This window comes from Nerophis ophidion, linkage group LG04 (genome assembly GCF_033978795.1).
Source record: "Nerophis ophidion isolate RoL-2023_Sa linkage group LG04, RoL_Noph_v1.0, whole genome shotgun sequence".
In the NCBI taxonomy this organism is placed as follows: domain Eukaryota; kingdom Metazoa; phylum Chordata; class Actinopteri; order Syngnathiformes; family Syngnathidae; genus Nerophis; species Nerophis ophidion.
The window spans coordinates 85,843,525-85,856,245 of record NC_084614.1 but is presented as its reverse complement, the minus strand read 5'-3'; the positions used below and the strand labels follow the sequence as shown (position 1 = coordinate 85,856,245).

The window sequence follows — 12,721 nt, the reverse complement described above, 5'->3', positions numbered from 1 at the left end:
TATTAATTTTTGAAAATTCTTAATCGATTTAAAAAACAAAAACAAAAAAAAAACCAATATATATATATATATATAATTATAAAAGAAAATTATTATTTTTTGAAAATTCTTAATCGATTAAAAAAAAAAAAAGAAATATATATATATATATATATATATATATATATATATATATATATTATTTTACAATTGAGATGAGCAAGAATCGCAATTCGGCCGCGAATCAATTTTTTTTGTGCACCCCTACTAGCTAGCATTATCTAATACAGGGGTTCTTAACCTTTTTGACCTGGGGGGCCCAACTTTTTTCACTGCATAGAGGCCTGGGGCCCACTCAAATGTTAACCCTGAATTTGTAATCTTACCCATACATCTTAAGTCAGGCTGATTACAAAAATAAATACTTATCAAATATAACGCAAAAGAAGGGACTCATAAAAAATGATACATACAATTACGCAGTGCTAAAATATATACATTTCAACCAAGTTGATGACAATATTAATATATATATATATTTCTTAAATAAACTGACAATAACATTCAAACACAGTTTCATCACTTTAGTCATAATTTTTGCCCTTCAGAAACTTCTCAATAACGTCAGCTCTAGACTTCTGTTTGTTTGATGTTGTCTTTACTGCCACAAGTGGTGGAAAAGTGCATTACAACTGAATATCGCGCTGCAGCACATACAGCTGAGAAACGGGTAATAAATAGCGGCCCTCTAGGTGGCGCTAGGGGGGCCTATAGTTACTAAACACTGATCTAATGTGTGTGTGTGTGTGCGTGTGTGTGTGTGTGTGTGTGTGTGTAGGTACCTATCCAAAAGGCAGCAACAATGATTACAACACCTGCCACCATCACACACACAAAGTACACAAGACGACATGTTCACAACAAACCGGAGGTCAAAAAACCCGGCAGCCAGGCTCCGCCCATTCCTCACCGCTGCCATGTTTGAATGCGCTTTAGCATGCGTCCACACGAGAACACGCAGCGCTCGCAGCGAACCACACACACACACAAAAAAAGAAAATGCATCCAAATGTTGTGTGCTTGTTGTCACGAGACGGCTGTTGGAACTTGTCTTCTCCACAACATCCTGGAAGTCTGGATCAGTGGAACGGTTCTGTGTTTTTTGGGTCAGGAGGAAAGGGAACTGTGTGTGTGTGTGTGTGTGTGTGTGTGTTTGTGTGTGTCTGAAGGACACACTCTGGCTGTAAATATGACAATAAAACTTTTTTCTACACTAACTTTTCAATGGCAAGAATCACTTCACTGCAAATCTTTTTTTCTAGTTTTAATGTTCTTGTCAAGTCTTAAATAGTCTGAGAAGCTCAACAGAAATGCATTATATATATATATATATATATATATATATATATATATATATATATATATATATATATACATATATATATGGATGAACACCAAACATTGATAGAATAAAATAACATGTTTTTGATATTAGGTTTAAATAACATGCATTGTTGATATAATAGTCTAAAATAACATGTAATATTGAATATTAGGACAAAACATGCTTTTACTGATATTAGGATAATATAACATTGATATTAATAGCATAAAACGATAGTAAGGAAAAAATAACACCGTTTTTAATATTGGGACAAAAATCACATGATTATTAGGATAGAATAATATTGAAATTAAGATAGTACCATTGTTGGGATTATCAGGAAAAGTAACACTTATTGATATTAGGACATAACACAATTACAGTATTAGGATAAAATTATTTTATTATTAAGATGGAAGCGTTATAATTATTAGGGCGTAATAAAATTATTGACAAAATAATATCTATTATTGATATTATTAGGTTAAAATAAGATGATTATTATTGGGCCCAAAAAAACACAAAATATATAATTGTTATGACAAAATAACATGACATTCTCAAGAAAAAAATGCATATATTGGAACACAGTATTATTTATTGTTAAAATAATGACATAATATGACTTTAATGACAACATAACATGAGTTATTATTACAAATATGTTATGAAGACAAATAACTCATATGGGAGAAAATATGACATAACATTGATTGTTGACATAACATCAAAATCAATATTTATTTTTAGGAAAACTATTACTATGCAGGCAAAACAAAATGTATTATTATTAGCAGAAAATAAAATGAAATATTGTTGTACTGAGGGTACATCACTTTGTAATGGTCCTACTTCAACGTGTTATGTTCAGACCCGAAGGAGTGAGAACGTCTTAGCTCCACCTAGTGGACATTTGGAATGAAGACAGAAAAACACGTCTTCTCTTTGTAGGCCACGCACTAGAAATGCTGGGTTATTTTTGGTAACCCAATTTATGGGTTGCTGGTGTCGAGTTAAGGTTTGGAGATGTTTTTATGAAGAGCAACCCATTTTTGGGGGGTTATCAGGGTATTATTTTAGCTCAATTGCTGGGTTTTCAAAATGATTGACCATTTTTGGGTTGTTTTTCAATGAGTAACCCATTTATGGGTTGTTTTTCAATGAGTAACGCATTTATGGGTTGTTTTTCAATGAGTAACACATTTATGGGTTGTTTTTCAATGAGTAACACTTATGGGTTGTTTTTCATTGAGTAACACATTTATGGGTTGTTTTTCAATGAGTAACACTTATGGGTTGTTTTTCATTGAGTAACACATTTTTGGGTTGTTTTTCAATGAGTAACACATTTATGGGTTGTTTTTCAATGAGTAACACATTTATGGGTTGTTTTTCAATGAGTAACCCATTTATGGGTGGTTTTTCAATGAGTAACACATTTATGGGTTGTTTTTCAATGAGTAAAACATTTATGGGTTGTTTTTCAATGAGTAACTCATTTATAGGTTGTTTTTCAATGAGTAACCCATTTTTGGGTTGTTTTTCAATGAGTAACACATTTATGGGTTGTTTTTCAATGAGTAACCCATTTATGGGTGGTTTTTCAATGAGTAACACATTTATGGGTGGTTTTTCAATGAGTAACCCATTTATGGGTTGTTTTTCAATGAGTAACACATTTATGGGTGGTTTTTCAATGAGTAACACATTTATGGGTTGTTTTTCAATGAGTAACACATTTATGGGTTGTTTTTCAATGAGTAACACATTTATGGGTTGTTTTTCAATGAGTAACACATTTATGGGTTGTTTTTTATTGAGTAACCCATTTTTGGGTTGTTTTTCAATGAGTAACACATTTATGGGTTGTTTTTCAATGAGTAACACATTTATGGGTTGTTTTTCAATGAGTAACACATTTATGGGTTGTTTTTCAATGAGTAACACATTTATGGGTTGTTTTTCAATGAGTAACCCATTTATGGGTTGTTTTTTATTGAGTAACCCATTTTTGGGTTGTTTTTCAATGAGTAACACATTTATGGGTTGTTTTTCAATGAGTAACCCATTTATGGGTTGTTTTTCATTGAGTAACACATTTATGGGTTGTTTTTCAATGAGTAACCCATTTTTGGGTTGTTTTTCAATGAGTAACTTATTTATGGGTTGTTTTTCAATGAGTAACTCATTTTTGGGTTGTTTTTCAATGAGTAACCCATTTTTGGTTAAGAAGCTTTTTTTTTTTAATGAAAAAGTTACTTTTTTTTTAAGGGGATTTTATTATGTATTAATCTCATTAACATTATTTAAACACACCATCTTTTGACCTCGGTGTTTGTCAAATCCTAGTTACGGCCTTGTTTTTAACATGATTTTTTTTTTAGCGACCCCGTGTTTTAACGTTGTAGTGAATTTAGCAGAAAAAAAACATCAAAGAGGAGCATCAAGGTTTCGTTTTTCAAAATAAGGCAAACCTGAAAAATTGGTACAAAAATGGGAATTCTCTAAATCGCCATGACTTGCCATCTACTCAATTTTATAGCAGTTTATAGCAGAAATGTAAGCATTTAAATAAAAATTATTCCCGGTTCTTTCACGTGGATTACAGTTGAGACATTTTTCAAGATGGCTGACAGTTCTTCCAGAATGTTATAGAAAGTATGAGAATGTGTGAGCTGCTGCCTGCTCTTCTTTACTTAAATAATTATGTAATATTTGTCAAGGTATTTACGCAATGTTTAGGTTTTTGGCAGAGGCATCTTGTCTCTCCATCCATTTCTGTGCTGTTATTTGATTGAATGACGGAACATGAAAGTCGTGGCGCAGGGAGAGAAGGACCAAAACTGGATTTTCCGGCAAAAATTTAAAGTAGAGAAGAATTACCGCAGGTGAGCGAGGAGGAGAGAAAGTGGGGGCGAACAAAGACCCTGTGAGATATCAAAACATATTTGGGGAGAATTATTGACAAAGTCATTTTTTAATTTTTGCAGCAAAAAGAGAACTTTTCTCATGCAGGACAAAATGGCTGGTGCTTGTGCACTGCTTATTATTACTATCTACTTCACATTTTTTATTAAATACTCTCATCATATGCCAAATATCGGCGCCGACATCGCCAATATTTAGGACTCTAGTAAAAGATGAACCAAATACATCAACTGATGTGAACGTTGTGAGAATTAGGCTCCGCCCTCTCGGTACACTGCAAAGAATACGTCCCAGATTAGAAACAAATAATCATTTTAATTAAAAAAACGATTTTCAATCAAAATATGCGTTGTTGTTGTTGCTGCAATGGAGGATGACGATGTGCCTTCATCATGTTCCGGAACACACATGATTGTAGCGTGACGTAAATTTAGCGTGTCATCCAGCGGTGGCGCCGTCTTTGCGTGTTGAGCTGGGAGAGGCGCCATGAAGAGTCCAGGTGGCGAAAGGTTCAAAGTCTTTATGTCAGCAGAACCTTGGCATGATGAGATAAAAATGGGTCGTCATCTCAGATTCCCGCCTCCGGCGCTAATTCTCTACGGGCGTGGGCTCCTGCCGCGGTCCTTCCGCCGGGTCCGGCCCGGGCGTCTCAGCCCTCCGCGCCGGCGGCGGCTGGCTGAGGATGACCTGCACCACGTAGTCCCGCGAGATGTTGAGCTGGTCTAAACGCAGTCTGTCCGTCAGCGGGCGACCCGAGAAGAACCAGCGCTGGGTGCCGGCGGCCACGCCCTCCTGACTTTGGAGGCGGCGTTTCATCATGCCCACCGTGTCTACGGATCGCACCGGCAGCCGGAGATCGCGACCCGTGGAGAGGCGCAGCCGCAGTTGGAAGTCCCCGGCTGCGCCGCCGTCGCCCGCCGCGGAGGCGTCGGCGCCGCCGGAGTCCGGGTCGGAGCCGTCGGGTTCGTCCGAGCGCTCCTCGATCATGTTGACGGGCGGCGACAGGCAGTAGACCGGCAGCTGGTAGCGGTTCCCCAGCTCGTCGTAACATTCCGTCAAAGCTCCTGCGGGGGAGAACACGAGTAGTCGGGTCACGCCACCAGAGCGATGCATGCTGGGTATTGGGCACACTGACCGTGCGGCAGGGTGATGCTGGCGCCGTCCAGTATGGCCTGGGCCAGCTGGTGGTCGTGGCTCTCGAAGGCGCTGGCGGCCGCACGCAGCGCGTCCCAGATCTCTTTGCGGCCCTCGAAGGCCGGCGCCGTGTCCCAGAACTCATCTCGCTTGCTGCGCAGCTGGCCTTCCGTCATCGGGTAGTCGCTCTTCCATTTTGGACGCTCGCGTTTCAGAGGTTGGTTCCGCCCCAGCGCCACTGCAGGGAGACCACCCGTTACTGAATCTCCGCGGTCCCATCAAACCAATCGGGGACGGTGTGGCGCGATTGGGAGAGCGGCCGTGCCAGCAACATACCCCACACTCCCCCAATCCAACGCCCTCCATGCAAATCCCATAGGGGTGATGGAAGGACGGTTAGTGCCAGAGAGCTGCGACCTACCACCATAACCCCGCACTCCCTTCCTTCCGTTGCTAGATGTACGTTGTAATAGGACCCCCTTAGGAGCCCAGTCTAGATTGTATTTTTTTACTCATCCTTCCCCAGCGTTCTACCTTTTACCCCATCTTTTACGGGGCGCCTTGTGGCGACCCATCAGCGTTTCTGTTCTGTAACCCTATGCACTGTAACCTTAACCCTTTGTTTGTCTAATCTTGAACCCTAACCCTTGAACGGGTTTGTGCTAAAAACAAAGTTTCGTTGTACTTGTGCAATGACAATAAAGGTCGGTCGGTCTGTCTGTCTGTCGGTCTGTCTGTCTGTCGGTCGGTCGGTCGGTCGGTCTGTCGGTCGGTTGGTCTGTCGGTCTGTCTGTCGGTCTGTCTGTCGGTCGGTCGGTCGGTCTGTCGGTCGGTCGGTCTGTCTGTCTGTCGGTCAGTCGGTCGGTCGGTCTGTCGGTCTGTCTGTCGGTCTGTCGGTCCGTCGGTCGGTTCGTCGGTCGGTTCGTCGGTCGGTTCGTCGGTCCGTCGGTCGGTCGGTCCGTCGGTCGGTCGGTCCGTCGGTCGGTCCGTCCGTCTGTCTGTCTAACCTGAGGGTTCCTGCTTCGATCCCCACTTTCTACCGACCTCGTCACAGTCCGTTGTGTCCTTGAGCAAGAGACTTCACCCTTGCTCCTGATGGGTCGTGGTTAGGGCCTTGCACGGCAGCGCCCGCCATCAGTGTGTGAATGGGTGAATGTAGAAATGGTGTCAAAGCGCTTTGAGTGCCTTGAAGGTCGAAAAGCGCTGTACAAGTATAACCCTTTTACTTGACGACGCAACAATAAAAGAAATAAAAGCTTGCTCACACGTCGTCAGGAAACAACAACAACAACACCCGGACACAAAAACGAGGCTGATCGGAACCAAAACGAAACGTGTTCAATGTAGCATAAGATTGTTTGTGAAAATAAAGCCAATATTGACATTTTTTGCGGTTCCTTTTATTTTGAAAAGCATCAAAACACATTTTGGTACTGGTACCAAAATATTTGGTATCTGGGAAACACTAGTATGTTCACTATCGTATTTAATGACAAAATTGTTTTTTGATTGCAATAAGAAACATGTTTTAATGTATCATAATATTATTTGGTAAACGAAAGCCAATATTGACATTTTTGGTGCTTCCCTTTATTTTGAAACGCATCAAAATACATTTTGGTCCCGGTACTAAAATAATGGTACCCGGACAACATTAATATGTTCATTATCTTATTTAATGACAACATTGTTCTTTGATTGCAATAAGAAACATGTTTTAATGTATCATAATATTATTTGTTAAAATAGAGCATACATTTTGGTACCGGTACCAAAATATTGGTATCGGGACAACACTAGTACGTTCACTATCCTATTTAATGAAAGAAATGTTTTTTGATTGCAATACTAAACATAAGATTTTATGTGAAAATAAAGCCAATATTGACATTTTTTTGTGGTTTTTCTTTTATTTTGAAAAGCATCAAAACACATTTTGGTACCGGTTCCAAAATATTGGTATCTGGGAAAACACTAGTATGTTCACTATCTTATTTAATGACAAAATTGTTCTTTGATTACAATAAAAACATGTTTTAATGTATCATAATATTATTTGTTAAACTAAAGCCAATATTGACATTTTTGGTGCTTCCCTTTATTTTGAAAAGCATCAAAATACATTTTGGTACCGGTACAAAAATATTGGTATCGGGACAACACTAGTATGTTCACTATCTTAATTAATGACAACATTGTTCTTTGATTACAGTACAAAACATAACATTTTTTTGTGAAAATAAAGCCAATATTGACGTTTTTTGTGTTTTTTCTTTTACTTTGAAAAGCATCGAAATACATTTTGGTACCGTTACCAAAATATTGATATCGAAACAACACTTATATGTTCACTATCGTATTTAATGACAAAATTGTTCTTTGATTGCAATAATAAACATGTTTTAATGTATCATAATATTATTTGGTAAACTAAAGCCAATATTGACATTTTTGGTCCTTCTCTTTATTTTGAAAAGCATCAAGATCCCTTTTGGTCCAGGTATCAAAATAATGGTATACGGATAATACTAAAATGTTCATTATCTTATTTAATGACAATATTGTTCTTTGATTACAATAAGAAACATGTTTTAATGTATCATAATATTTGTTTTATTAAAATAAAGCCAATATTGACATTTTTGGTGGTTCCTTTTATTTTGAAAAGCTTCAAAACACCTTTTGGTACCGGTACCAAAATATTGGTATCGGGACAACACTAGTATGTTCACTATCGTATTTAATGACAAAATTTTTCTGTGATTGCAAGAAACATGTTTTAATGTATCATAATATTATTTGTTACAGGCCTACTGAAACCCACTGATAGTTTATAGATGAGATTAGATAGTACTTTATTTATTCCTTCAGGAAAATTAAAATTTTCAGCATATATCAATGATGAAATATTAACATTGCAACACATGCCAATACGGCCTTTTTAGTTTACTAAATTGTAATTTTAATTTTCGCGCGAAATATCCTGTTGAAAACGTCGGTATGATGACGTCTCGGATTGTAGCAGACATTTTTTTCCAGCCTGATCCCAGCTATAAGTAGTCTCTTTTCATCGCATAATTCCACAGTATTCTGGACATCTGTGTTGCTGAATCTTTTGCAATTTGTCCAATTAATAATGGAGACGTCAAAGAAGAAAGATGTAGGTGGGAAGCGGTGTATTGCAGCTGCCTTTAGCAACACAAACCCAGACGGTGTTTCCTTGTTTACATTCCCGAAGGTGAAGCTTTACTATGGAACAGAGCGGTCAAGCGAACATGGTTCCCGACCACATGTCAAACGGCAGATTTAAGTGAGAAAATTGTGGTAATAAGTCGGCTCTTACCAATGACTTGAGCGGATAGCTTGCGTCGTTCCTCGTGCACCTGTCAAAAAGGCAGCTGTGGACTCTCTTGCCTCTTTTGACCGGCCTCACCCGAACGTGGGATGCTACTACTGTGTAGGAACGTGGATTCCCTCAGAGACACTGGCGGTCGGCACCCCCCCCCCGACTTTCAGGTACCATATAACCTCACTAAAACACTAGTAATAGCTCGGTATAGCTCGGTTGGTAGAGCGGCCGTGTCAGCAACTTGAGGGTTGCAGGTTCGATTCCCGCTTCTGCCATCCTAGTCACTGCCGTTGTGTCCTTGGGCAAGACACTTTACCCACCTGCTCCCAGTGCCACCCACACTGGTTTAAAAATGTAACATAGATATTGGGTTTTACTATGTAAAGCGCTTTGAGTCACTAGAGAAAAGCGCTATATAAATATAATTCACTTCACTATAATTCACTAACACAATAGGCTGATAAGGGATTTTCCAGAATTATCCTAGTAAATGTGTCTAATAACATCTGAATCGCTCACACTGCCCTCGCCTTTTTTTTTTTTCTTCTAGTCCTTCGCTCTCACCCACTCTACCAATCGGTTTAGCTCGAATGGTAGAGCGGCCGTGCCAGCAACTTGAGGGTTGCAGGTTCGATTCCCGCTTCTGCCATCCTAGTCACTGCCGTTGTGTCCTTGGGCAAGACACTTTACCCACCTGCTCCCAGTGCCACCCACACTGGTTTAAATGTAACTTAGATATTGGGTTTCACTATGTAAAGCGCTTTGAGTCACTAGAGAAAAGCGCTATATAAGTATAACTCACTTCACTATAATTTACTAACACAATAGACTGATAAGGGATTTTCCAGAATTATCCTAGTAAATGTGTCTAATAACATCTGAATCGCTCACACTGCCCTCGCCTTTTTTTTTTTCTTCTAGTCCTTCCCTCTCACACACTCTACCAATCGGTTTAGCTCGGTTGGTAGAGCGGCCGTGCCAGCAACTTGAGGGTTGCAGGTTCGATTCCCGCTTCTGCCAACCTAGTCACTGCCGTTGTGTCCTTGGGCAAGACACTTTACCCACCTGCTCGCAGTGCCACCCACACTGGTTTGAATGTAACTTAGATATTGAGTTTCACTGTGTAAAGCGCTTTGAGTCTCTAGAGAAAAGCGCTATATAAATATAATTCACTAACACAATAGGCTGATAAGGGATTTTCCAGAATTATCCTAGTAAATGTGTCTAATAACATCTGAATCGCTCACACTGCCCTCGCCTTTTTTTTTTCTTCTAGTCCTTCGCTCTCACCCACTCTACCAATCGGTTTACCTCGAATGGTAGAGCGGCCGTGCCAGCAAGTTGAGGGTTGCAGGTTCGATTCCCGCTTCTGCCATCCTAGTCACTGCAGTTGTGTCCTTGGGCAAGACACTTTACCCACCTGCTCCCAGTGCAACCCACACTGGTTTAAAAATGTAACTTAGATATTGGGTTTCCCTATGTAAAGCGCTTTGAGTCACTAGAGAAAAGCGCTATATAAATATAATTCACTAACACAATAGGCTGATAAGGGATTTTCTAGAATTATCCTAGTAAATGTGTCTAATAACATCTGAATCGCTCACACTGCCCTCGCCTTTTTTTTCTTCTAGTCCTTCACTCTCACCCACTCTACCAATCGGTTTAGCTCGATTGGTAGAGCGGCCGTGCCAGCAACTGCCGTTGTGTCCTTGGGCAAGACACTTTACCCACCTGCTCCCAGTGCCACCCACACTGGTTTGAATGTAACTTAGATATTGGGTTTCACTGTGTAAAGCGCTTTGAGTCACTAGAGAAAAGCGCTATATAAATATAATTCACTAACACAATAGGCTGATAAGGGATTTTCTAGAATTATCCTAGTAAATGTGTCTAATAACATCTGAATCGCTCACACTGCCCTCGCCGTTTTTTTTTTCTTTTTCTTCTAGTCCTTCACTCTCACTTTCCTCATCCACAAATCCTTCATCCTCACTCAAATTAATGGGGAAATCTTCGCTTTCTCGGTCCGAATCGCTCTCGCTGCTGGTGGCTATGATTGTAAACAATGTGCAGATGTGAGGAGCTCCACAACCTGTGACGTCACGCGCACATCGTCTGCTACTTCCGGTACAGGCAAGGCTTTTTTTATTAGCGACCAAAAGTTGCAAACTTTATCGTGGATGTTCTCTACTAAATCCTTTCAGCAAAAATATGGCAATATCGGGAAATGATCAAGTATGACAGATAGAATGGAGCTGATATCACCGTTTAAATAAGAAAATCTAATTTCAGTAGGCCTTTTATTTTGAAAAGTATCGAGATACATTTTGCTATCAAAAATATTGGTATCGGGACAAGAGTACCCTGCCGTAAGCAATGAACCCTGACATTTGTTTACAGTCCGTGTATTGGAAATGTTTAAAAATAAAACATCAACATTGTCAGAGTCAAAGGGTGAAAATAAATGTAGCGGCTAGCCAGTAGTTAGCTAACTGTGCTAACTCGGCTAGCATGCTAACAAGCGAGTGAACAAAAACAGCTGCCCGGCTTCGAGGCTAAGCGGCGGCCAGCACTTTACCTCCGGTTCCGTCCGAGTTCTCGTTCAAGCTGCCCGAGGAGTCGTGGTGGCTCCCCACACAGCCACCCATGGATGGTTCGGCACAGCAGCCCGGCTGGGTAGCTCGCCCCCCCACCCCCGGAGCGGTACGCGGCTAACGGCTACATGAGCTAGCTAGCCCCGCTCCCGTTCACTTCCGCCCTGCCTTGCGCCCTCGTCTCCTTCACTTGCTCCCTCGCCCGCTTTCCTTAATTCCTACCCCCCTCGGGAACGTTTCCCGTCAAGTTGAAGAGAGTATGACCCAAAAAGAGTAAGCCAAAAAAAAAAAACATTTAAACGGGGATAACAGGTCCATTCTATGTGTCATACTTGATCATTTCGCCATATTGCCATATTTTTGCTGAAAGGATTCCCTGTACCGGAAGTAGCAGACGATGTGCGCGTGACGTCACGGGTTCTGGAGCTCCTCACATCCTCACATTGTTTACAATCATGGCCACCAGCAGCGAGAGCGATTCGGACCGAGAAAGCGACTATTTCCCTCATTAATTTGAGCGAGGATGAAAGATTCGTGGATGAGGAAAGTGAGAGTGAAGGTGTTACGTTTGCGCGGCATCGTGGATGCGCGGGGAGTGTCGCCTCTCGATGCGCAGGATCACAGCAGGCAGGAATGAAGGTATGAACAGCCTTTTAATGTGAAGTTACAAAAGAACACTGGTACAAAAGAGCAAATCAAAGGCGTGTCTGAGCACAGAAAACTAAAAGCTAATATACACAGAAGACAGAGTTCGAAGTCCATAAAGCGCGAGCCAAGCGCGCGGAGGCAAGCTACATTTAGCAAGCAGAAAAATAAACAGAGACTACTCACGTAACGGTTGCAGGTGCAAACAAACTGGCGAGAGCGAACTTAGGTAGCAGAGGGGCTTAAATACAGAAAACATAATTACAAACCGGTGTGTGAATGAGCCATGCAGGAGGAGCAAATAAGGTAGTCATGGTGGCGAAAGTAAACAAGGAAGTGCGCTATGAAACGGGATCGAATGAGTCCAAAACATGACCAAACATAATAGGAAATTACAAAAAGGGGACAAAACATACTACAGAAGGACTAGAAAAAAAAAACTAGACGGCAGAGCGATTCAGATGTTATTAGACAAATTTACTAGGATAATTCTGGAAAATCCCTTATCTGCTTATTGTGTTACTAGTGTTTTAGTGAGATTATATGCTACCTGAAAGTCGGAGGGGTGTGGCCACGGTTGTGGTGACCGCCAGTGTCTCCGGTGGGAGGCGGTAAGATAGTCCGCAGCTGCAGGAGGACGCAAGCTCTGCTCATGTCTACGGTAAGAGCCGATTTGTTAGCACAATTTTCTCACCGAAACGTGTGGTC

General features: G+C 40.9%; 2 protein-coding genes across 3 annotated transcripts in view; one reads left to right on the top strand and one right to left on the bottom strand.

The window, feature by feature from the left end:
* LOC133552113 (ubiquitin-like domain-containing CTD phosphatase 1) overlaps positions 1-1,256 on the top strand; it is an 8,027-nt gene extending 6,771 nt beyond the window's left edge. For both annotated transcript variants that reach the window (XM_061899455.1, XM_061899456.1), the window contains exon 10: positions 818-1,256. In XM_061899455.1, coding sequence (XP_061755439.1) covers positions 818-845 — 28 coding nt within the window. In that variant the 3' untranslated portion in view covers positions 846-1,256. The remainder of the gene's footprint in view (positions 1-817) is intronic.
* Positions 1,257-4,310: 3,054 nt separating this feature from the next.
* On the bottom strand, positions 4,311-11,683 carry LOC133552112 (ubiquitin domain-containing protein 2-like). The gene is made up of 3 exons (XM_061899453.1): positions 11,353-11,683; positions 5,427-5,663; positions 4,311-5,355 (listed from the first exon to the last, which is right to left on the bottom strand). Exons 1-3 carry the CDS (start codon positions 11,420-11,422, stop codon positions 4,880-4,882), a joined length of 783 nt encoding a protein of 260 aa, XP_061755437.1. The 5' UTR covers positions 11,423-11,683; the 3' UTR covers positions 4,311-4,879.
* Positions 11,684-12,721: the final 1,038 nt, after the last annotated feature.